This window comes from Caretta caretta, chromosome 1, assembly GCF_965140235.1.
Source record: "Caretta caretta isolate rCarCar2 chromosome 1, rCarCar1.hap1, whole genome shotgun sequence".
In the NCBI taxonomy this organism is placed as follows: Eukaryota; Metazoa; Chordata; order Testudines; family Cheloniidae; genus Caretta; species Caretta caretta.
The window spans coordinates 194,501,364-194,527,081 of NC_134206.1; the positions used below are offsets into that span (position 1 = coordinate 194,501,364).

The 25,718-nt window shown below is 43.0% G+C and overlaps 1 protein-coding gene across 1 annotated transcript; it reads left to right on the top strand.

The window, feature by feature from the left end:
* The first annotated feature begins 11,959 nt into the window (after positions 1-11,959).
* SH2D1B (SH2 domain containing 1B) lies at positions 11,960-22,886 on the top strand. The gene is made up of 4 exons (XM_048870813.2): positions 11,960-12,257; positions 15,268-15,331; positions 17,090-17,249; positions 20,497-22,886. The coding sequence occupies exons 1-4, from the start codon at positions 12,124-12,126 to the stop codon at positions 20,532-20,534; spliced, it is 396 nt and encodes a 131-aa protein (XP_048726770.1). The 5' UTR covers positions 11,960-12,123; the 3' UTR covers positions 20,535-22,886.
* The last annotated feature ends 2,832 nt before the right edge of the window (positions 22,887-25,718 follow it).

Consider the following 25,718-nt stretch of genomic DNA (forward strand, 5'->3'; position numbering starts at 1 on the left):
GAGAGCAACACTTGTCATCTTTTCAGTCTTCACAGGGAGGGGCCACATTTCCGTCCCATAGGTCAGAATGCTGACCACTAAAGTATTATATATCCTTAGCTTTGTCTCTGTAAGTATCATGGTGGTTTGGTTTGGGTTGTGAAAGATGTTCTTGATGACGCACCTCTTTACTGACTAAGTTTTTGCTCAAGTTCTTTCTCAAGATTGCCCATGTTATTGACAACAGAGCCGAGGTAGGTGAAATCACTGACAATCTCAACTAGGGTGGTCACCCATTAAGATTTTAGAGCCTGCAGCATGTTTCTAATTACTGGCGGGAACTATTTTGGTTTTACCCCAAATAATTTTCAGTCTGAATTTTGCTGCTGAACTTTCCAGGGCTTTAAGTGCCAAGACTAGCTCATTCATTGATTTAACAGCCAGCGCTATGTCATTGGTGAAATCAGTGCCAGTGAGGTTCTTATCAAGGCATATGCCTAAAATGTATTTATTTAGTGTTTAATCAAACTCATAGTATATGATGACATTGAAGAGTTCTACGGTGACAACACATCCTTGTCAAATGCCTGACCTAACCTGGAAGAAGGTGGTTTTTTTACCATTAAGTACCCAGCTTGAGGAGCTATTCTACAGAGCTTGTCTGGGAGGCCTGCGAGTTTCAAGATCGGGCAAAGCAATTCCTTGTCAGAATCAGAAGTGGCCTTGATATCCGCAAATGCAATGTGAACAGGGTACTTGAATTCTCATACCTTCTCAATAAGCTGGTGCACTGTGAAGATTGCTCTGTCGAGGAACATCTAGGAGTAAAGCTGGCTTATTGTGGTCCTCACTTGCCCTTAAGATATCAGCAACTCTGGCCAACAAGACTGAAGCAAAAACTTTCCCTGTGACAGATAGAAGAGTAATGCTGTGATAGTTACAACAGTCTCATTTGCCTATTTACATTTCCAAATCAACAAAATAATATATTTTGCCAGTTGGCCAGGACCAACTCTGTTCTCCAGATGATATTGAACAGCGTCTGCAGCCACAAAAGAATAACTGGTCCAGTGTTTTTTAACAGGCCTGCAGGAATTCCACAGATTCCTGCTGCCTGACTTACCTTAAGCTTCTTTACATCTCTGTGGATTTCATCAATAGTCAATTCACCAGGATCATTTTGTGCAGAATGGGTCAGCTCGGCAGTGGCCTTGATGTAAAGGTCCAAACAATTTGGGGCTGCATTTAGCAGCTGGCTGAAATGTTCCCTCCAATGTGCTATGAACTCTGCTTCTGTATGGATTAGCCGACTCGAACTGGAGTAGACTACACTGAGGTCTATGTCATCTAGAGGATGTGAATTTTCCACACTCCTGCTAGCATAGCTATGTCAGCTAGAACTTTGTAGTGTATATCAGGCCTCAGCATTCTGGATTCAACCCTTCCATATCATTTCCCATTAACACACCAAAGGAATATCCTACACTATCCCTACTCCCAGAATCCAAGGACTTTCTTTGTTGTCCATATTGACTCAGGCAATTGGCAGGGGGATGGGGTTCATCATAGGGCCTTTTACCCTTATCCGTTTACTTGCTAGCAGCTGCTAGGGTTTCACCACGTGGTGTTTGACTAAGGTGTGACAGGTAACAGTGTGTCTCCACCCCTCAAATGTCTCCCCATTGATTCTTGCCTCCTGTTTCCACGGGGGAATCTGGCTGTGTATGACTCTAGGATGCAGGGAAGGTTGGTGTATGCATTCAGTCTTGTGCATGTTATACACTTCCTCTTTGTTTGCACTTATATGGTTAGTCTGCTGCACCTGTGGGGCAATGTCCCAACGCCCCTCCCCTGCCCCAGTCAGGCTGCCACAAAATTAATCTGCTGTGATGTATGACCATGGGTAATTGGCTGGTTTGCCTGTTTCCCCATTGCAGGGAGCGCCCTCATGTCCTCCTTCTTAGTCCCATGTAGAGGCCATTCCCCTTTGGGTCTTCTCTGAGACCCAGCTGTCTGCAGAAGTAACAGCCCATCTCCCTACAGTGCACCTAGCCCTTGGGCTTCGGCCTATTAACCAGGATTTTTAGATCAAGGCAGCAGAGTTTGTAAAATTACTGTAGTCTATTCATTTCTGATAAGCATTTTCGATATTTTTAACTCCTCAAACACTTCCCCATTTTTGTTTGTAATTTAGATTTCAAGTTCAAAATAACTCAGTTCTCCTTTTTTCTACCCCTCCATTCCCTGCCCCTCTCAAGTTTATTCCTCTATGCCTCGGGTGTTAGTTTAAACTTCCTGAGTAGAGCATGGTTACAGGGCTCATTACTGCCACAGTCTTCCCTAGACATCTGGGAGAAAAGCTTCTAGTGCCTTCTGTCAACAGGGAGAACAGATACTGGACCTAGTCCTTGTTGGTTACCCAATTACTTCATAACTCCTCTCAAAAGCATTTAAAATTACTTCCATGTCCTCCCACTCTCTTTAGTGTGGTAATCATTTAGAATTTATGCCATCTGAGAAACCAGGTAACTGGGGTCTGTCCCTAGCTACCAAATCAGGGTGCTGCTGGCACATTTTCTCCATTTCAAGTTCATGTAATCCTGGGGTTCTCAAACTTGGGGTTGCAACATCATTGCATGGGGGGTCATGAGCCATCAACCTCCACCCCAAACCCCGCTTGCCTCCAGCATTTATAATGGTGTTAAATATTTTTAAAATTGTGTTTAATTTATTAGTGGGGTCACACTCAGAGGCTTGTGATGTGAAAGGGGTCACGTGTAAAAAAAAGTTTGAGACCCATTGATGTAATCTCTGCCTCAGCTTCTGTCACTCCGGCTCTACTTGCTCACTCTAATGCATGGCTTCCAGCTCCATCCATGTCTTCTCCATGAGCAGCATTTCTCCTTCAGCTGCAGTGTCTTCCATTCAACACCTGCTGCTCTGGATACTGCAGCGCAGGATGGACAACAGCTCTGACTTTTTGAGATCAGCAGCAGACAAACCTCACTGTGCACACAAGTTCGAAAGCTGATTGTTCTTGAGCTGCTTTGTAATTCCTGCTTGCTATCTGGCTTTACACCAAAGGACTAACAGATTTGCTTTTTGTCTCAGTCCTGAGTTTAGAAGGTTTGGATCCTTGCAAAAGTCTCTCTTAAAACATTTACACACAATCACACTCATCACACTCGCAGCCACCATCAAAGCTCTATCTTATGCAGTACATGGACAAAGCAGGTCTCAGGGGTAACTAGCAGTAGGTACACTGCATGAATGAGGAGAGAATGCTGTGCTTTCATAATGAGCATTTTGTCCCCTGCCGCTTAGTAGCTACACTTCTTTCTTCACAGAGGAGACAGACACAAGAGCAAGATTCAAATTCATAGCACATTTCATCCAAGCCTCTGGAGACCCCACTGTTGCAAATGCTTAAGACAGCCGCTGATTTTTCAAGCTGTGCAGCAGCATGCACAAGTGTTCCTCCCAGTGATGCGGGAAAACCATATTAATGAGAAATGTATTCATAGAATCATAGAATATCAGGATTGGAAGGAACCTCAGGAGGTCATCTAGTCCAACCCCCTGCTCAAAGCAGGACCAATCTCCAATTTTTGCTCCAAATCCCTAAATGGCCCCTTCAAGGATTGAACTCACAAGCCTGGGTTTAGCAGGCCAATGCTCAAACCACTGAGCTATTCCTTCCCCATTGTGTACTGAAGACATCATCCACTGGAGAGTTTGAACATTGTTCTGTGACACTTGTTTTGTAGCACTGTGGCATTGGCATTGGGAGGACTCCGATGTGTTCCCTGTGGCCATCGTTACAAAGTCCCATGCCAACAGTTACCATTAGGGTTGGCTGAAAAACTTTGAATGAAACATTTTCCCTGTGGTAAATGGAGTTCCATTGAAATCAAAATTTTCCACAGGAAAAGATCTACTTCAGTGGAATTTTACATTGGGAAAAAATCTAAACTAAATGTTTCAGGTTGATCTGTATCTCTGCATGTGCCTGCGCTGCTGCAGTGCCTCATGGGAGATGTAATTCCAGGTTCCTAATGCCTCCATTCTCTCCTGCACATCCAGCTCTCCAGCCAGACTACATCTCCCTTGATGCCCCATGGTCTCTTCTTCAGGGGTATAGTCCTGAATGGGCAAGGACAGATACTACCGGAATGCCCCTGCCAGCAAGACTTCACGCAGACGGTGCATGTGGAGGATGCCATTTTCAGAGCAAAACTGTGTCCTCCATGTGGCAAAAGTGCCAGAACACTTCCAGCACATGCCACCTGAGAGGCTGAGCTGCCTCATGCAGCAAAATGCTTCCATCTGGTAATGTTGAAACATTTCATTTTTCTAGGATATATCTAATCTTATTCTTTCAACGTTTGCAAACCACATTTTTTCACAACTTATGTATAGGCCGAAAACCGAGGTTGAAATATTGGAATTTCCTGCAGGATGGAAATTTTGGTGGTCAGTCTGCTAATGGTATTGTGGATAAGGCTGCAGTTATGTATGTTGCTTTTTTAATTCTGATTTATCAGAGGCAAATTTGGATGGTTATCCTGTTTCCTAATTCCTTCATAAAAATAAGCCACTCTAAAGAGAGTGTGATCAAGTTTCTTCTTGGCTTCTCAATTTGGAGGCAATCTAGTGATATATCTTCATTATAGTGTGGCACAACTGCCTCTAGTAACATCTATTATCTATGGATCTTGGCAATTGCATTTGCTTCTTGAATTTACATTGTGACTATCCTCTTTCAGTCTGAAGATCTGATTATCCTGCTGTAACAAAAAGCCTGTCTACAGAGGAAAAATCTATTTCATTGGAGAGCCTAGTTACAATGAGGCAGCACACCGAATAGGCTTAAAATGTGGGTTGGTCTTGCAGTGTAGATGAGACCAAACTATATACCTTAATCATACTACAGACTTGGACATTACAGACTTCAATGTGATCTGGTAATATGTTGAAAACCTAGTTTGGTCCAGTTTGCACTGTAAATCTGAGTCGTATTTTTATTTTATGATCCTATGTTGAGAGGCGCCTGCCTCATGGCAGTTTTTCACATATTACAGAAAGAATCAAAGACCACAGCAGACAGAGTTGTAGCTCAGCATTGTTTTTCTTCTCCCACATATCCGCTTTTATTATCTGGCCAAAAATACAAGTGACCACTTCCTCTATTTCTTGTTTTCTGTTTACATGCTTAGCACTTTGTTAATGTTGTGCGTAGTTCAGTCATCTGTGCCATCAGATCCCATATTTGTTAGGCAAGTTCCTCTCTGGTGCTCGCCATCAGTACGCTGGTTGGTCCCAGCAGTGCTGTGTTGGCTGGCTCAGGTGATTGGGCTTCCCAAAATTCACTGGCTGGTTGCCTTTCTTCTTTCCTATTGTTCTCTTAACTGAAGATGAAGTAGAATTGGGTTTGATATTGAATTCCTCTTACAATGTGAGCCGGTCTAGATTGATCCATCTGCTCAGCAGTCACTGCTCTGCTCTTGACAGCTCTCTGTAGCAGTTTCTCCAACCTCTGTATATAAGCTGAACCTTCTTGCCCCTTTGCTGTCAGACATTAAGGAACTTAAAATAAATATCCTCAGAGTTTGTTGTGTTCTCAAAGGTGTGACTGAGGGCCTCTAGGCCAGAGGTTCTCAACCCTTTTCCTTCTGAAGCCCCCCGCGCCCAAACATGCTCTAAAAACTCCACGGCCCACCTGTGCCTTTCTGCAAATAAAAGTCAGGGCTGGCGTTAAGGGGCAGCAAGCAAGGCAATTGCCTGGGGCCCCAAACCACCGGGAGCACTGAGAAGGTACGTTTCTCAGGCTTCTGCTTCAGCCCCAGGTGGCAGGGCTCTGGGCTTCAGCCCCATGCTGTGGGACTTCGGCTTTCTGCCCTGGGCTTCAGCGAGTCTAACTCTGGTCCTGTTTGGTGGCCCCCCTGAAACCTGCTCGCGGCCCCCCAGGGAGCCCCGGATCCCTGGTTGAGAACCACTGCTCTTGGCAGTCCTTCATACTGACCCCAGGGTTACTGAGCTTCAGGGTGAGAATCATGTCTGATGCTGGGTCCCTGAGGCTCTCTACTGGACATCTTCACTTTTCTGCATCAGGTACATCCCACTCCTGCAGCATTTCAGTGGTATGTTCCAACTAAGGTTCAAACTCCTCTTTTCCAGGTATTGGGATGTGACCCCCAGCAAATAACCTTAACTTATGATAGGAGCTTGACTTAGGATGGGACAGCACAACCTTTTCTGGTGCTTGCCTCAGTGTCTTTGCCCACTCATCGGGTGAGGCTGCTGCCCCCAGACTCAGGGCTTCTGGGTCAAGACCCAAGACATCCAGCGTATCAGTCAGGGTCTTTCCCTCTTTCCCTAAGAAGGCCGACATCTTCTTAAACAACTGCATCTGAGGCAGGAGTGGGTGGGGACTGGCTTCCAGAGCCTACCAGCTTCCACATGTTGCCCACCACTGTTACCTCACATGGAACTTGTGGGGCTTCCTCCGCCTCTGGCAGCTCACACAGAGCTGCAAAGGTACCATTGTCCCTCATAAAATGCAGTCATGCACTCTGCATTTGCTCAGGCTCTCTGTGGCTGCCTGTGAAGTGGATTCATCTGAGCCCTCATCAAATGCCTCAGGTATCCTTGTTACTTGAAGGCAGTTGTTAGGGTCAGTATTCATCCCCTTGCACCAATCCTCTAGCATGTGTACAGCCATTATACAAATTGTGATTTCCTCAAAATATAGCAAAATTGTTTTTCCAAAATAATGGTTTACTCAAGATGTGCTTGCGAGAGGTACTGACCCAAGTATCCCGGATGAGCCCCCCAAAATGTAACCCTTCTATCAGGTAGTGTCAGCAGCAACGAAGGCTGGGTTCAATATCTAGGGATTCCTATAAACAATACAGAACAGAACTAACTAATCTGGGAAAATTTAAGGCAATACTTCCCCACTTGCAGGCTCTGAGTCTGTGTAAAAGGGAACAGGAACAAAGCATTTAGAGTTGCCAACCGGCCAGGATTATTCTGGAGTCTCCAGGAAGTAAAGATTAGTCTTTAATTAAAAATTGTCATGTGATGAAACCTCCAGGAATACGTCCAACCAAAACTGACAATCCTACAAGCATTAGTTTGGGAAAACATCACAACCACATTCAAAAGCATGTGACTATAAGCAAATATGACCCCACAGTTGAGCAGTGTCCTTTGGCTTAGTTTCCCACCATACAGTGGGAAACTCCAACGAATGAATCACACATCACTCCTCTCTCCCTCCACTGTACCCCACTCACGGTTGGCTGTTCATGGTTAGCAAAGGAACCCCTTGATATTGAATCTGACCCTTGTTGCTGCCAACTCCACCTGGCAGAATGGTTACACCTACTTTGTCTTCAATGCCTGGCAGCAATGTAGTTTAATCCCATATTTTTCAGACTTCACAGCATTTTAAATGGCTAAAGTGGGATACACTTAGTCACCATTAATCCCTGTGGAGCTATCCCCACTGCAGCTGCTAGCCTTAGTACCTCACCTGCCGAGTCTGTGCCATGCTCAGCCCCCACCTTCCAGCCTGGCCCACCCAGGTGCAGTGTCACTCTCCATCCCTAAGCTCTCCTGCAGCCACTGAGCATTCCCAAGAGGGCAGAGCATGCCCAAGAGCAGCCAAAGGTGCTCTCCTCCCTAGCTCTCACCCTGTCAATGCTATGTACCATGCTTGCCATGCGTATGGCTGTGTACAGCACTGAATGTGGGAAATGTTGTTCTTCAATGGGGATGGAGTTTGTGGGGGCAGGGGCAGGAGCGGGTCAGAGCAGGATAATCCTGTGAAACCCAGGACGGTGGGGAGGTATGGTATTGACCTGTGCACTATGCTGCTTTGTTCCTCATGATATCAAAGACCCTATGGCTTTCTTGGCTCTTAATCATTCTTAGAAGGGAATATGGAACTTGGCTGTTTGCGCTTGGCTAAAAGGGATCATCCTGGAGAATAGCCACGCGGGGAGCAGGGGAGGGGTGTGCTGTACATGCACCCCAAAACCACAGCCCCTCCTTTTAAATGGCAAACACAACCGCCATTGGTTGCTATGGGAAAGGAGGGTGTTGCAGTTTGAAACTATTCCCACATGTTATGAACACACATCTTTCGGAACTCTGGGCTTTTCAGAAAGCTGCAAGAAGGAACTTTCTTCACAGACCAGAAAATTACCATTGGGGATGTTGAAATGCCAATAGTTATCCTTGGGGACCCAGTCTACCCTTTGCTCCCATGGCTCATGAAGCTGTACATAGGCAGCCTGGACAGCAGTAAGGAGAAGTTCAACTATAGGTTGAGCAAGTGCAGAATGGTGGCAGAATGTGCTTTTGGACGTTTAAAAGCGTGCTGGCACAGTTTGCTGAGTAGGTTAGACCTCAGCTAAAGCAATATTCTCATTATTGTTGCTGCTTGCTGTGTGCTCCATAATATCTGTGAGAGTAAGGGGGAGACATTTATGGCGGGGTGGAAGGTTGAGGAAGATCGGCTGGAGGCTAATTTTGAACAGCCAGACACCAGGGCGATTAGAAGAGCACACCCAGGCATGCTGCGCATCAGAGAGGCTTTGAAAAAGTTTCATGACTGACCAGGCTATGGTGTGACAGTTGTGTGTGTTTGTCCTTGATGCAAAGCCGCGCTCTTTGGTGAATGTACTTCCCTGTAAGCCAATCCCCCTCCCCCTCTTCAACCGCAGCTGGCACAGGAAATAAAGTCCCTGTTGTTCTGAATCCATTCATTCTTTATTTATTAAAAAATACTTGAGATCATTGACAATGCTGACTAGTAAAAGGAAGCCGGGGTATACAAAGGGTTTGATAATGGGGTGGGGGGAGGAGGAAAGGACAAGGCCACATTGCTTATTGTAGCCACACAACAAATCAAAGCTGTTTGAATGACAGTCTTCTGTGCTTGGGCCATCCTCCGGAGTGGAGTGGCAGGATGCCCAGAGCCTCCCACCCCCACTTGTGTTCTTCGGCGTCTGGGTGAAGAGGATATGGAACTTGGGGAGGAGGGCAGGCGATTACACAATGGATGCAGCAGGGGTCTGTGCTCTAGTTGCCTTTCCTGCAGCTCCACCAGATGCCTCATCATGTCCGTTTGCTCCCCCATTAGCCTCAGCATCTCCTCCTGCGTGTTGCGATCATGCTCACCTAATGCTTTCCTGGCCTCTGCCACCGAAAGCCTCCATGCATTCAGCTGTGCCCTATCAGTGCGGGAGGATTGCATGAGCTCTGAAAACATGTCATCGCAAGTGCATTTTTGTCACCTTCTAATCTGCGATAACCTCAGGGACAGAGTTGATGCGGGGAGCATAGAAGCATTTGCAGCTGCAGGGGGGAAAAGGGGAGAGTAGACTTTTAAGAAGATACATTTCTGAGAACAAAAGGGAGACTCTTTCACAGTGAATCAAGCAATTCACAGCAGACAGCACATGTGTTTTAGGTACAAGGTCACTTTTTGCCTTTTATATTGAGCGCCTGCCAGTATGGTGACACATCACACATAGCTGGGCAACAGAATTCGGTTTACAGGCAGCCATGGTAAGCCAAAGGGTACGTGGGGTTGGCTTCTTCCGCCTTCATAACGTATGGGAATGGTTTCAAACTGCTGCATCCTGCTTTCCCAATGCCGATTGTGTTTGCCGTTTAAAAGGAGGGGCTGCGGTTTTGGGGTGAATATGCAGCACACCGCTCCTGCCCCCCCACCCCACCCCCCGCATGGCTATTCTCCAGGATGATCCCTTTTAGCCAAGCACAATGTGTCTAATGTGTTGGGGATCAGCAAACAGAGGGGATTACTGTTCCCTTACAAAACTTCCCCAATTTCAACCAGGTGACCATGAATGATATCACTCTCCTGAGGCTGACACACAAAGATAAAGACCGAATGTTGCATGAATGCAACCAAAACCCAGGACCATTCGCTGCCAGGCTTTGTGCTGCAATGATTCCAGACCACTTGCTACTGGCTTGGCGTGGTAAAGTGTCCTGCCGTGGAGGATGAAATAAAGCAGCCCTCCCCAGAAACCTTCTGCAAAGGCTTTCAGAGTACCTTCAGGAGAGCTTCATGGAGACGTCCCTGGAGGATTCCCGCTCCATCCCCAGACACGTTAACAGACTTTTCCAGTAGCTGTACTGGCTGCAAATGCATCCCAATTGCTCAGGGCAAATCAAACATTAAACACAATTACTTTTAACCCCATAGTGTCGTTACAAATGTGCACTCACCAGAGGTGCCTTCTCCGCCGTCAGTGTCTGGTAACAATAGGCTCTGGGAGGGTATTGGCGTCAGGGTGAGGAAAAGGTCCTGGCTGCTGCGGAGAATGGATTCTCCACTTGCCTGCTGTGCATTCTCCTCATCATCATCCACAAAATCGTCATCCGTGTTGCGTGAGGCTGCCACGTTGCAGGTGTCCAGAGAGTGTTGGGGTACTCTTAGGGTCCCCCCTCCTAGAAAGGCATACAGCTGATACAGAATCAGCATGTATGGGGCTCTGACCCGGAGTGACCGTTTGTCTCCTTTGTCTTTTGGTAGGCTTGCCTGAGCTCCTTAATTTTCACACGGCACTGCTGTGCATCCCTGGTGTAGCCTCTCTCCACCATGCCCTGTGCAATTTTGGCATATATATTAGCATTTCTTCTGCTGGATCAGAGTTCTGCCTGTACAGATTCTTCTCCCCATACAGCAATCAGATCCAGTGTCTCCCGTTCGCTTCATGCTGGAGCTCGTTTGCGATTCTGGGACTGCGTGATCACCTGTGCTGCTGAGCTCACCACTCTGACCAAACAGGAAATGAAATTCAAAAGTTCCCGGTGCTTTTTCTGTGTACCGGCTAGTGCATCGGAGTTGCAAGTGCTGTCCAGAGCGGTCACATTGGAGCACTCTGAGATAGCTCCCGGAGGCCAATACCATCGAATTGCACAGTGCTGCGTCTACACTACCCCAAATTAGACCCAGGAAGGTCGATTTTAGCACTACTCCCCTCATCAGGGAGGAGTACAGCAGTCCATTTTAAGAGCCCTTTAGGTCGGCAGAATGGGGTTGGTTGTGTAGACGCATTCATTATAAAATTGACATAACGTGGCTAAAATCGACCTAACCTCGTAGTGTAGACCAAGCCTTAGTCTCTTTGCTTTAGTAGTCCTAGATTCCTCCTCTGGGTTTCCCTTCTTCATCCCAATCTAATCCCTCCTTTGCCACACCCCCAAGTCTGCCTCTTGTCCCCTCTGCATTCAACTCAGAATGCTTCCTCCTTCTCCATGCTACCTGGGCAGTAAAAGGGAGACCACTGAGAGCACAGGAAAGACAAGCTCACTGCTCTCAGTTCTGCTGCTTCCGTGGCTGGGAGTAGCAATTCCAATGAAAGTTCTGCTCTGTCTCTGCATCCCTGGGCTGGCACATGCTCAGTACAGACTGAATCTTGGGCAAATTTAGCTGTCAAACTCTAAATAGTCTTTGCTGAGCATGCGTGAATTGTAACATTTTTCAAAGAGTTATAATTTGGCCAAATTTGAGTAGATTTTCTTGGGGACAGCAGAAGGGACATCCTTGACAGCAGAGCAACCCACCGCCCAGCCAAATTTCACATTCCATGTTCTAAATCTTGGCCGCACTCCAGCTGCTCCACAAAATGGTTGTGTACAATTTTTAACATGGGTAAAACATGTTTTTCTCTAATTTTGTTCTCAAATAGTTGAGCACTGTTTGCTGATACTTCCTCCTCCCCGCCCTCCCCCAAGCCTGAGGTGCACACTTGACAGGGAAAATATCAGCCCAATAGATTAAACTTTGCTATGAGCATTGGAAAACAAGGTCTTATAAGGAAGCATTGGGGGATGGGGCCTATTTCAGGTAAACTATTGGCCATTTCGCACTTCCTGTGTTAATCATATTCATTTGCTCTCTGTTGGCTAGAAAAGCTTTCCAGAATGGTCAGTAACAACCACACAGATGAACCCACTGACATACTCAATGCTTCAAGAAAAACTTCTCCTAGCACCACAGTTTCAGTTTCAACATCCTCTAGACAACTTCATTTTCATGCCAGACTGCTGAATTCACCTGGAATCAGTTATAAAGACAAGGGGTCTGGTTGCTGTTCTTCCATGGAGTTCCCATTTTATCATGGAAACATAACAAAAAAAACCTGTGAAGAATTACTAAGCAAGAAAGGCAAGGATGGCAGCTTTTTATTACGAGAGAGCGAGAGCATGACAGGAGCCTTGTGTCTTTGTGTTTTGTAAGTATTGTACTTTAAAATTGCATTAATTTTAAGACAATCACAAGTGGAAGTTATTACATCCTTAAAGGTGAATAAGTAGCAAATGTGAAAGTGATCTCACAGGCCAGAAACTTAAATAAGTTGCATAGCCCTAGTTAGCGTACAAAATATTTCTGCAGAGGAAAGGGGCACACATTGCCTCTGGCATAGGAGGGAGTGAAGACTTTGGGCATGGAAGGGGTGGGGGGTAAACATGTCTTGCATGAGGGAGGTGGCAGTAGTTAGGAGTCCCTGAAATTGAAAAGGTTGGAAGGGTGGCACACAGCATGCTTTGCATACAGTTGGCATAGTAATATGTTAAAGACCAAGTCCCATATACATCTCTAGCTGCAATCCAGCCCAATCAGATATACCCCAGGTTAAAGTGGCTGGCTCATTACCACACGTGGAATCCCCATGGGCAGCACAAGCTTTAGGGTTCTGGATAGGTTTGGACAGCCCATGTTAAAGCTCGTGCTGCCACAGCTTCATTGTTCCAGGACCTGAGCTAGCTAAATTAAAGCTAGCTTCGGTATGTCTGCTCCATCCGCAGTCGCACCAAGTGACTGCACTACAGACCGGCTCTTAGCTGTGCTGCTTCTGCAGAGGAACAAGAAGAAGATTACTTTGCACTAAGATAAGCAAATTTGGATCCTAAAACTAACTGAACAGAACTTGCATGCGAAGAAAGTGCTATTTTTACATAATCACATTTAACCAGCCTTTGTTTTTAAAACATGACTTGAAGCAACAACATCAGACAAACAGATGTCTGCTTCCAGGGTCTGAAAACTCTAGATTGATAAATTAGGATTGTTAAACAAATAAAGCAATTCATCACGAGATTAAAAATAAATCGCAATTAATCACCGGTGTAATTGCACTGTTAAACAATAATAGAATACCATTTATTTAAATATTTTTGGATGTTTTCTACATTTTCAAATATATTAATTTCAATTACAAAGTGTACAGTGCTCACTTTATATTATTATTTTTATTTCAAATATCTGTACTGTTAAAAAGACAAAAGAAATAGTATTTTTCAATTCACCTCCTACAATTACTGTAGTGCAATCTCTTTATCATGAAAGTACAACTCACAGATGTAGAATCTTTTATTTTTTTACAGAACTACACTCAAAAATAAAACAAAGTAAAACTTTATAGCCGACAAATCCACTCAGTCCTACTTCTTATTCAGCCAATCGCTAAGACAAACAAGTTTGTTTGTATTTACAGGAGATAATGATGTCCACATCTTATTTACAATGTCACCTGAAAGTCAAAACAGATGTTCACATGGCACTTTTGTAGCCAGCATTACAAGGTATTTATGTGCCAGATATGCTAAATATTTGTATGCTCCTTCATGCTTCCATGCTGATGATGCTCATTTAAAAAAGTGTTAATTAAATTTGTGACTGAACTCCTTGAGAGGAGAATTGTATGACTCCTGCTCCATGGTTTCACCTGCATTATGCCATGCATTTCATGTTATAGCAGTCTCAGATGATGGCCCAGCATATGTTGTTCGATTTAAGAACACTTTCGTTGCAGATTTGACAAAACTCAAAGAAGGTACCAGTGTGAGATTTCTAAGGATAGCTACAGCACTAGACCCCAGGTTTAAGAATCTGAAGTGCCTTCCAAAATCTGAGAGGGATTGAGGTGTGGAGCATGCTTTCAGAAGTCTTAAAAGAGCAACACTCCATTGCAGAAACTACAGAACCCGAACCACCAAAAAAAGAAAATCAACCTTCTGTTGGTGGCATCTGACTCAGGTGGAAAAAAAAAACAAAACGTGCATCAGTCCGCACTGCTTTGGATCGTTATTGAGCAGAACCTGTCATCAGCATGGATGCATGTCCTCTGGAATGGTGGTTGAAGCATGAAGGGGCATATGAATGTTTAGAATATCTGGCACGTATATATTCTGCAACACCAGCTACAAAAGTGCCATGTGAACGCCTGTTCTCACTTTCAGGGGACGTAAATAAGAAGTGGGCAGCATTATATCCTGTAATGTAAACAAACTTGTTTGTCTTAGCGATTGGTTGAACAACATTTAGGACTCAGTAGACTTGTAGGCTCTAAAGTTTTACATTGTTTTATTTTTGAGTGCAGTTATGTAAAAAAATTAAAAAATTCTACATTTGTAAGTTTCACTGTCATGATAAAGATTGCACTACGGTACTTGCATGAGGTGAATTGAAAAATACTGTTTCTTTTATCTTTTTACAGTGCAAATATCTGTAATCAAAAATAATATAAAGTGAGCATTGTATACTTTGTATTCTGTATTGTAATTGAAATAAATATATTTGAAAATGTAGAAAATATCAAAAAAAATATAATAAATTTAAATTGGTATTCTATTATTATTTAACAGTGCGATTAAAATTGTGTTTAATTGTAATTAATTTTTTAATCAAGTTAATTTGTTTTGATTTAATTGCTTGAGTTAACTGCGATTAATTGACAGCCCTAATATAAATCAAATGTAAAAGTGAATGTGTGCCCAAAACTCTCCAGTATCCTTCTTTCAATGGTAGCGCTTGAAGACAAGTGTTTATAAATGCACACAATACACTTTAAAAAGGTAAATGGACACTATTTCTGTTTTTAGGTACTCCTAAAATTTTTTTTTTTTTTTTTTTTTTTAGATTTAGGCTGCAGAGTTAGCTTTGGGGTATCTAACTTCACTAATTAAGTGGCTAAGCATTTTCTAAAATAGCTGTTTGTGCAAGTGACATACTTTGTACTTTAGAAGAGATGTAAATGGTATGTAATTGTTGTTAGCAAAAAATGTAATGACAGACATTTCCTGAGATTGGCTCCCTGGGGTTTTAGTCATTTATTGTTTTAGCTTGGTTTACATTTAAAAAAAAATACTTCCACCAAAAGGTTTAGATGTAGTGGTGTCTAGCCATTGTTGTTCCTTGAATGTTGATTAAAAAACAGTTTATGAAAGGGTATCTCTTCACAGCTTTGAACAGCTCATCTACACTTATCGAATCTTCAGGGAACATGAAGGTTACTTTAGGATTCAGGTAAAAAATTTCATTTCATCTGCAAGAGAAAATATTGTTTAATGTCATTTTCTGATTAAAAAATCATATACATAAAATCTCACCTTCACAAGGTATTTTCATACCTGCATTCTACCTCACACAACCCTTAACAACACTTTCTCTCATTACCCATTAGCTTGGAAGTAACACACTACTGCTATCTCCACAGTAATTTCTTTGTATCCATAATTTATTGCATGGCTTGCCCATAGCTACTGATTTGATCATGTCTTTTTGACAACATAAAATCTATCTCTTGAGTATCTACTCACATATTTTTTTTCGTCCTTTTTCTGATGGAATCCGCTTCCATTTCACCAAAGACATTGCTGGGTCCTGTGTACAAACACCTTGTGCTTCTGAATGTTCAGGGGTTTTGAATTTTGGAATTAGTCCTTTCCTTTTAAAAAGATCTGTATATAATATTTTTGTGCGACTGTAATGCTCCGAGAGGTGCTTTTGAGCATTACTGATTTGGGCTGGATTTCTAAGCAAGGGCATTCTGCTTTATTTATTTTATTTTATTTTGTTGCCTTCCTCTATAGCACAGGGTATAGACTGCTTGCTAGGATCATCTGGGGATATCTCACCAAACTAATTCCCTGGCATTCCAGGGGCATCAGGTATTGGTGGTGGGTATTTGAGTGGAATTTTGATGGCCTGTGTTTATTCATTGAGAAAAAGTTTCCGTCCTTTATGGTTGCAGAGCAAAGCTTGCAGACAAACTGTTCAACCTAAAGACTATGATGTCAGAAGACAAAAAGAACTCAAAAGTACTCCTTTTAAGCCAATCTCCTGATTTTGGAACACTCAGAATTGGCATTACAGCATATCCTTTTTTATAGAGGGATAACTTCCAAGCCTTATCTTTCCCACCACAACTCTCAAAAGCCTTCTCACCTCGATCACAGCAGCCTGGGCCCTCAATCACAGGCATGACACCTCCGGAGTGTCTCAGTGCTGTTTACAAGGCTGGGCAGAGGAGACTGCTATACACCCAGTTGAATGTGAGGGATGGTGTTTGGAACGTGAACTTTGATTCACTAAGGCTTTGTCTACACTACCACTTTTGTCTATAAAACTTTTGTCAGTCAGAGGTGTGAAAAAACCACTCCCCGGACCAACTTAAGTTTCACCGGCAAAAGTGCTGGTGTGGACAGTGCTACGCTGGCAGGAGAGGCTCTTCTGTCAACATAGCTAACGCCGCTTGTTGCGGGTGGTTTAATTATGCCTGCAGGAGAACTGCTGTTCTGGGGAAGCAACAAAAACATTTAGAACAGGGTGGGTCAGATTAACTATTTGAGAGATTCAGGCAAGGTGTACCCTAGAAAGTTTCCCTGGCATAAAAATGTCAGCTAAGAGTGTGATTTCTTTCTCTCTCTCTCTCTCTCTTTTCTTTTCTTTTTTTTTTTTTAACGATATTTCTTGACTGATCAAGTTGTCAAGAGCAAATGGGACAAATGCCCACTTTTGTGAAAAAAGCGGGGTGTGGAGGAATATGCGTGGAGGTGAGTGACAATGCCAGCCCCATGCAGGGGGTAGGCAGGACTCGGGCAGGGGGGCAGGCAGTGCTTGGGCAAGCAGTGACGCCAGCCCTGTGCAGGGAGTCGGGGAGCTCAGGCAAGTGGCTTGGGCCAGCCCCACGCTAGGTGGTGTCCCGTTTTCCCTTTGGGAAATATGGTCACCCTATGGATGAAACATACATGCAGTGGCAACGCTTTTTTCACTTTCTTTCAGACTTCTGAAGATGCTCCACAACGGGTCTTCAAAACAATAAATGATTTGATATACGCATATGAAAAGCCAAATCAAGGACTCATCATCAACCTTCGCTACCCAGTAAGGAGACTGAAGTCCCCAAGGAAAGCCAAGGTAGAGATGGATGAAGTTTATGATGGTAAGAGGTTTATTTCTGTCTTTTTAGCCTAGTGCTGGATTGACCGTTCTGAGAATGAATCCCTTCTGTTTCTCTTCAGTGCACAGAGAGCCCAGACAGCAGTTCTATACATTTCCTACTCAGTCCTTACCACTGTGTTTCAATAACGCTTTAAATCACATTTAAGAGAGAGAAGGGAGCTCTGTCAGCCTTTCTTAGCCTGCCAATCAAGGTACCCATTAGTAACAAGATAATGGCTACTCTCAGAATAGGTGTCCGCATCACAATGAACAGGCATGTGAAAATCAATTCGGCCTACTGCCGATGGGTAAAACTGAGACACAGAAAGGTTTGAGAATTCATCTAAACTCTCCTAGCATGTCACGGTGAGAGTCAGGAGTGATACTCAGAATTCTTGCCTCCGATGCACCCTCCGGATGGTTATAATCTTAAGTACTACCAACACAGGCTGGATCTGAACCCATGAGTTAGAGGCAAAATATTTCGCATCCCTGAATCACTGAGTCCCCTATACTTGATTTTAAACTTTCTTTTTATTTCAAGATGAAAAGCAAAAATTACATATTCTGCCTAAGTGATCAAAAACCTACCAGTGACATTAGCTAAATAGCCCCCTAACGAAAATGGGGACAAAGACATACTTAATGACTTTGATGGAGTTGGGATTTGACCCGTAATGTTTTAAGATTTAAAAAATATAAACATTGCCAGTATGCATTACTTTAGTATGGTTATTTACAATATAGTTCCTATAAGGTGCTGAGTCCACTGATTTCAGTGAGAGATCGAGTCCTAAATTACCTTCATACCAAAAATGGCACAAACTAAATTATCTTTGAGGGCCTAGGGGAGAAAATATAAACTAACTTCAAACTCATAGTTTTTTTGTTTTGCCTTGTGTTCTAACATCATAAGTAGTCTTAAATCCAAACTGTCCTAAAAATAAAAATTGGGGGAGGAAGTATTGTCCAGTGGTTAGGGCGCTGTCCTGGAATTTGTAAGTCTCAAGGTCAATCCTTGCTTTGCCATAGTCATCTTCTGTGAAGCTGGGCAACTCACTTTGTTTCTGTCTCAATTCCCCAATTATAAAATGTGCCTAATACTTCACCAAGGTGTTTAGGATAAATACATTAAAAATTGTGAGGCTTTCAGATATAGTATACTTTGATTGTAGTCATGTGTCTTTACTGTAACATGCCCTTGGTTTTGTTCGGATGAATTTAGTAAGAGTGGTAACTGTTAACCCGGACAGTGCTGTTGACACAGAGCAAAAGACTTTAAGAACTGCTGAATAATGCTTAATTGCTGAGTTAATCAGGCAGTGTGAGCTGTCATTAGAAACCGTTTCTCCATTAGAACTGCTTACCCATAAGAGTAAGTGCTTATACCAGCAAAAGTGTAGGAATCATGTATGCATGACGCAAGAGTCCTCACTTAGGAACAGTGGCTATACGAGTGTAGACTCAAGTTTCCAATCCTCTGCGTGAGTTACACCTCTTGTAGGTAGCCTGGAGCCCTGAATGGCAATCTTTGAAATAGCTCCTAATTAAAGGTGAACTGACATTTTATGTTTAAATGGCCCAGTTTTTAAGGTTCCAGATCATTAGTGCAACACCTGGGTAGACTTAAAATGACAAGTACATGCTAATAGTTAACTGAAATATATTTTTACCTGAGTCCCCCAGTAAGAGCTAAGCCCTATCCCTGGCATCTAAAGCGGTGTAAGGAATGACGCTCTTGCACTGCTTTAGAGCCTTGTCTACATTGGCACCGTGCACCTGTTTTTCAGCAATGGTGCAGCTACCCTGATTCGAACAATGGTTTAAAAAACTTAGACATCTTCAGCACAGCATCAAGAAGACTTGCTCCAGGAATCCCTTGAGCCCTATGCCTACTAGTGTTCACCATGTTGCTGGTGCCAGTGCATCTACACCATAGCCAACAATAAAGGGTAGTAAAGTTGCAGCCTTGTTTATACTAGCAGGTTTTCTTAAGCCTCCCCACAATTGCCGATAGCTGGTAGCCATGGTGGGATCACTAGGGTAGATCAGTTGCCATCTAGACCTGCTCTGAGCTGAGGTGAAAGGCATTGAGCAGGGCTCCTGGCATGGTGGCTACAGTGCTGGTCTAAACTAGAGTTCTCATCCTTGCTAGCACGCGGGGAGCTCTACTGGCAGGAGAGTAATGGTGGGAGATTTTAAGAAAAAGGCTAATCTAAAACATGCTGTAGTATCTGATGCTGAAGCTGCATCGGCTCTTGCAGGAGAAAGACTGAACCCTGAACTTGGCTTGTGGCCCGGCAAATACGTGTAGGGATTTGTCACAACACTTTGGGATTGGAAACGTAGTTTGTATTTATTTTTATACCATTTTTGTTCCTTTCTACATAAAGCTCCACTTTGCAGCAGCCTTGGCTCCCGTGTAATGCTACTGAGTTGCACAGATGAGTCGAGGTTAAAGAATAATGTTTGTTTGCCACTGGATACCTTGAGAGGCCACTGGTGCCTCTTAAAGAAAACCGCAATATCCTTTTGCCAGCTATCTGCCTAAGCTCTACAAGTAGCTGGGCCTCTACTAAACTTCCTTTCTCTTGCAAAATTTGAATGTGTGATAGTAATATACGAAATGTTCAGTGCAGATAGCAGCTTGAAAGGACATCTAAGCTAATGGAGAGGGAGATGAGGGTCTTAAGACCTCAAATCTCATCCTTGTCCCCAGCTAAATACAGAAGTTAGTTAGCATTACATTTATTATTCTCAGAGAAAAGGAGTCTTAGGTTCTCTTGCCCTACAGTTTACAATTGTCTCTCTATTTGGAACTATTGTACGTAGTGGAAGGATATGTTGTAGCATTGGCCATCAGATCCACTGACCTGTCTTGTAAACTGTTTCCACTCAGAAGCAGTTGATTATTTCTTGCTATGAGGCATTCCTAACTGTACTTCATGGACATGATAGTTCAAGAACTGAGCTGTCAGGTTCTGGAGGAGAACAATGCAGGATCTCTTCAGCTTGAGTTTCAGGCAATTTCACTCAGATCAATGGCAAAGGAGTGGTCTTGGGGGCCAAATCTGCAAGACCCTAGTCCTAACTGGAGTCATATATAATTGGTGTCCAGAACATTGAATGATTCCATCTCAAAAACCAAAATAAAATGTGTTATTTTACAACAAGCTCCTCTTTCCTCCCCCTAGAAGATCATTGGAATGTACAAATGACGACATACTGTTATGCTGCTTTCTTTACAGAAATTGAAGATGGAGATTATGTTGATGTCTTACCTTAAATCATCTGGGACCTGGTTTTTGTCAGAGGCCACCTCTTATCCTGGCCCCCATCTCAGCAGATCAAATGTAAAAAGCTTGCTTTCAGAACTTGTCCTTGCACATGCCACATCTGCTGACTGGGCATTCTCATCAGTGGACTTGTGCCTCTGAAATTCACTCTCCTGGGCAGCGCATCCAAGTAACAGACTTGTACTCTTTGGGACACAATCCAAGTTATATTTATTTTATTCATTATTAGAATAACTTATTTTTATTTTTAATTTGTTATTTTCCTTTTTGCTAACTGAAGTTCTAGCTGCCCCGGTCTGCAGCCTGTTAGAAAATAGTAAGGTAAATATGTTAATTGCATATGGGTAGATCAAATGGTAATGGCAGAGCTGAAATCTACTATGATACAAACTCTATAGACTCCACAGAATGTTAAAACCATGTTTTGTTGTGTTTTCATACTTTGTGCAAAAGACATTAGTTTTGTCTCATTTTCAGCTAACTGAATGGTGTATTCAATCAGAATCTTTACTGTCTTGAAGGAATAATATCATCCTGTAGCACTGATACAATCCAAGGCTGCTGACAAAAAAGCATTGAAAGTAGCAGCAACTGAAAATAGAGAATATACTATACAGTGTAAATAAATGACCTGGACTGTTTTCATATCTATAAATGGTAGTGTTGAAGATTTACTTTGGGACTGCAAGTTTTACACAGATACTTTTAGGAACAGTTTAATTTTTTTATATTTAATATTTGTTGCATGCATTTGACACAGCAAACAAATGGCTCTGTGGTGTCTATATTTCTTTTTTCTAACAAGAGTTGGCTTTAAAGAATTAAACCAGGGATCTGCTTATTGTATAGTTTTGTTCTGAAGGTCACTGCTTGGGGAAGTGGTATGTCTAATGGTTACCTGCCAGAAAGAGAACTCAGGACTATTGACTGGCAGAACTAAGAACGGAGAATGGATTGTTCTGTGACCTCTGGCAAGTCATATAACCTTGCTGTGTGCATTCCACATCTGTAAAATGAAGATACAGAAGCACGACAAAAATTGTTTCTTTAATGTTTGTAAAGGGCCTTGAGATCTTCAGGTAACATGCCATAGAATTGTGAAGTATCACTCTCGGCTCATTGTAAATTTAAAGTGCTGGTGATTCCACATGTTGGAATCAGAGGGTATTTGTAGTGTTATGATGCAAATAGGTGTTTAAATTAATCCGTAGACTTCCAGGTTGATTAGTGTAGACGGCCAAAACATTGATTTGTTTGAGAAAGTAAGTGGTTGCCGAAGGGGAGAAAAAAACTGTTCCGTATTGTAGGGAAAATCTTACTTTAAAGAAATATAGGGATTAATGCTTTTATATTAGCAGAGCTCCAGCAGCCTGCTCCACATTCTATCATCAGATTGCTACAGCACTGAGGTAGCACATCAGTGTACACACTCACTATAGCAAAAGGAAGGATTTTCCTATCACTGTAGTTAATCCACCTCCAGGAGAGGCAGTAGCTACGTTGGCAGAAGAATTATCCCATCAACCTAACGCTGTCTACGCCAGGGATTAGGTCATCTTGTTGGCCAAAAGCCTAATGGGAAGAAATTGTTTCAAGTAAAATTGTACTTTATTTTGCTTATTTTGCCTTATACTTTATTTTGCTAGCCTTAAATTAGTAAAAAAAAATTGTAGCCTCAAATTAAAACCACAAGCCCAAATTGTTCTGAGTTTATTCTTTACTAATTGTGTTAATAACTGTTTTTAGAAGGATAAAAATTGTATGGCTGTAATTGCCTTATTTACTGTTTGGTGTGAGCGAAGAATATATGGTAATTAACTAAGAAAGAACAGTCAGCTAGGCCAGATGGTCAAGAAGGGAGTGGAGGAGTCGAGAGGCACCAACTTTTACCCAGATGGCAAATTAACAACCCTAAAGCAAAGGCATACACCCCAAGAACAAGATAAAGAGTGAAGCCAGAGGGACAAGATAAGAAACAGCTGCGAATAACTCCCAGTAACAACCCAAATAATGCTAATTAAAGCAACCTTGAACAGGGCATACACAGCAAGGTCCAAAGACTTGTATGGGAACTTATTACTATAAAAAAAAGAGTGTATTGCCATGGGACTTTGGGTTCGTTCTGCATCAACATCAGATCTTCGAACGTGTTCGTCAGAACACAGCGCCCCCTCCCTCGTGTGCAGTTTCAGCCGACCATTGGAACTGACTGAGCAACACGAAGGACTGGTAACTATATAATCTAGCTGCAGAACCTTTGGTGGGGGAGGTGTGTGTAAATGGAAGCATATACTAATTTTAATGCTTTAACTGTACTCTCAATAAATGCGGCATATTGCCTTATCCCCTTTTTAAAAATTCTGTGTGCTTCTTATAAGCATAACAATCTTAACTATGTCACTCAGGAGTGTGGATTTTTCACTCCCCTGAGTGACGTAACTGGATCAACCTAACTTTTTAGTATCGACCCCACCTAAGTGCCAGCAGTGTTCAGGTTTCCAGATTACAGTATGCTACATCATTAGACTAAGCTCCACAAGAAGCTGTGTTCAATTCTCGATGGCTTGAAGAATAGGTCAGCCAACTACATATCCTTTGGAAGAACATGTGAGAGAACGAGGGACTCAATCTGCTGCAGCTGGAAGTAATAAGTACAGTAGATGTCAGTAGAAGCACAGAGCAGTCAGCACATTGCAGGATCGGGTCCTAAAAGAGGGGAGAGGGTAGGGAGTATAAAGATAAATTGAGCCAAAATACCCACCTGTACCCATATAGGACCCACTGGAATAGGCAGTAGTTGTTCTTTCAGCAGCGTGTGGGATTATTGGCAGGGGGAGGAATACATAGTCAGATGTCTTATTTCTAGATAATTCACGGGCCTTGAGCATCAGGAAAATGAGCCCAAGTTTCTAATACCTACATGCAAGAGGTTAAGGCCCGACCATGGTCTGTGTTATGCAGGAGGTCAGACTAGATGATAACAGTGGCCTGAAAATCAAGGAAATAATGAGTGGGGTATTAATTCTATAAAGGTTTCAGGGAAAGCTCATGACTGTATATATCAGAGGCAGCTTTATGCCAGTATCCTAGGCAGGTATTGCATTACATGTATGTTTAAAAATCGAAACAGCAAAAGAGCATCCATTTTTCTTGAAAATGATCTGAATAAAGTTCACTAAGTTAGCTCACTAACTTCACTCCTGCAGAAATCTTTGCTAGGTGTTTTCTAATGAACATATTAGGTCAGCACAGGCCATGCACACTGAATGAGAAAAACATTGTTGAAAATAAGGTTTAATTCTGGGGAAAGACTCTAGCTTGAAAGTCACAGAGAATGAGTCACTCTCTTTTCTTGACTTTTAAATAGTGTTAGAAACAGTACAGCACAGGAAACCACAAGTTTCTCCACCTCTCTTCTCCAATATACTTTAACTGTAACTTGGAAGGGCCACTTGTGAATCAAAATTGTAATATGATTTCCTGTTCAGCTTTTAGCCAATGCCGAGACTCTCAGTGTGCCAGTCACTATCAATGAAGTGATGTTGTTTTTCTGAGATAAACACTTATTCTCTAGACCAGAGCATTTCATGCTGGCTATTGAACAACTGTAGGATGGTAATGACTGTTGGTTACTACCAACCTGGGCTGGATTTGAATAGGTGACCTAAAGACGAAGGGCTTTTGTTTGTTCTTCTACTACCAGTGCTTAAAGAGTGCTGGGTCACAGGCCCAGCAAATAATATTGCTACAGCTTGAGCCAGTTAGCTGAGGGATGCAGACTTCAGCCCTGCCTGAGGGAAAAACCTTGCTGATTTCATTGTCTGCCTGCCCTCCCAAGGAAGAGCAAGGAATCAGAACTGCTGTGGGAAGGAGGAAAAAGATCTGCCTGGCTCCTCTCAGGAGCCAAAGTGGCTCTCACAGGAAGGGAGAGACGGAGCAGAAAGAGGAAGCAGCTCCTTAAGATGGCTCTGCTCCCTCCTTCCCTCCTGTGAGCAAGAGGATGGCTCTACTGTTCCTCCCCCCTCCTCTCCCTGCTGAACCCAGCCTGGAAGAGGTACAGGGGTATGACATTTCAGGGAGCAATCCAGACCAGTGAGGGGCTGTGTCACCCTTGCCCGGCAACCTGTGGTGCCTCACAATGCTTTGTAGCTGTAGCTCCCACCTAGGCCACTCACAAACAGCAGGCAGGTCACATCCTGAGAGTCTGTGTATAGCTGTAGCCTGCCAGCCACATGTTAGTCCCACTCTGGTTTTCACCAGCTTTGATTACTACTTACAGAGTGATCCCAACATATCCCCAGTCCCGAATTTTCATCCAAAACATGTATTCTGCACTGTCCAGCCCCCTCCTCACCAGTCCAGATATATTAGGTCTGTTGCCCCTCTTAGGGGATCAGTATACAACAGTTTGCTACCCTAACTGGAGTTACCCACACAATTCAGTTTAAATACAACACTGGATTACTTTTGATTAAAGAATAAAAAAGTTTATTTAATTACACAGACAGAGGTTTGAGTGAATACAAGTATAAGGCATTAAAGTCTGAAATGGTTACAAAAGAAATAAAGATAAAACTCTTCCTAGTACTAAAATTTAACAAACTAGACTTGATTCAAGGTGAAATCTCTTACCACACATTCCCAGTAACGTGGCTGATCAAATTCTCAGGCCAGGATCTCCCCAAGTCCAAAGGCTGTTTCTTTTGTCATCTTGGATGAAGGAGAGAGAGATGGACAGGGAGAGATAACTACGGGTGTTTTTGCCCCTCACTTTTATAGTTCAGTAACCCTTTGAAATGCATTTGCCTGATAAAGTTCCTTCCCGCTGTGAGGACAGCAGCAAGGTGTCTTGTTGTGAAAAGGTTTCATGCTGTTGTTTGATAAGCTGTAGATCTGTTTGTTCCCACTCCCCTTCTTTACCAAAGAATGGCCACTTGACAGGTGATGGCCCATCAGCTTTGATGACACCTGGCTAGAGGTGTCAGTTTGTCCTTTGTGTTTGAGAACCAGGCTTACCCACTCCTTAGACGTGTCTGATAAATGCACTTCAGTCATGAGTTCAGAGCACGTTCATAACTTTACATCTAATGTTGCTGTATACATCTCACCATGATATTATTGACCAGCACATTTAGTTTTTGAAATGATATCTCAAAAGGCATATTTTCACAAAG

Bases quoted from the DNA above. Each gene is read 5' to 3' on its own strand.
- SH2D1B (XM_048870813.2), top strand. From the start codon at position 12,124: ATGGAGTTCCCATTTTATCATGGAAACATAACAAAAAAAACCTGTGAA. The intron at 12,258-15,267 runs GTAAGTATTGTA...ATCTCTTCACAG, and splicing joins GCCTTGTGTCTTTGTGTTTT to CTTTGAACAGCTCATCTACA. The intron at 17,250-20,496 runs GTAAGAGGTTTA...CTTTCTTTACAG, and splicing joins GATGGATGAAGTTTATGATG to AAATTGAAGATGGAGATTAT.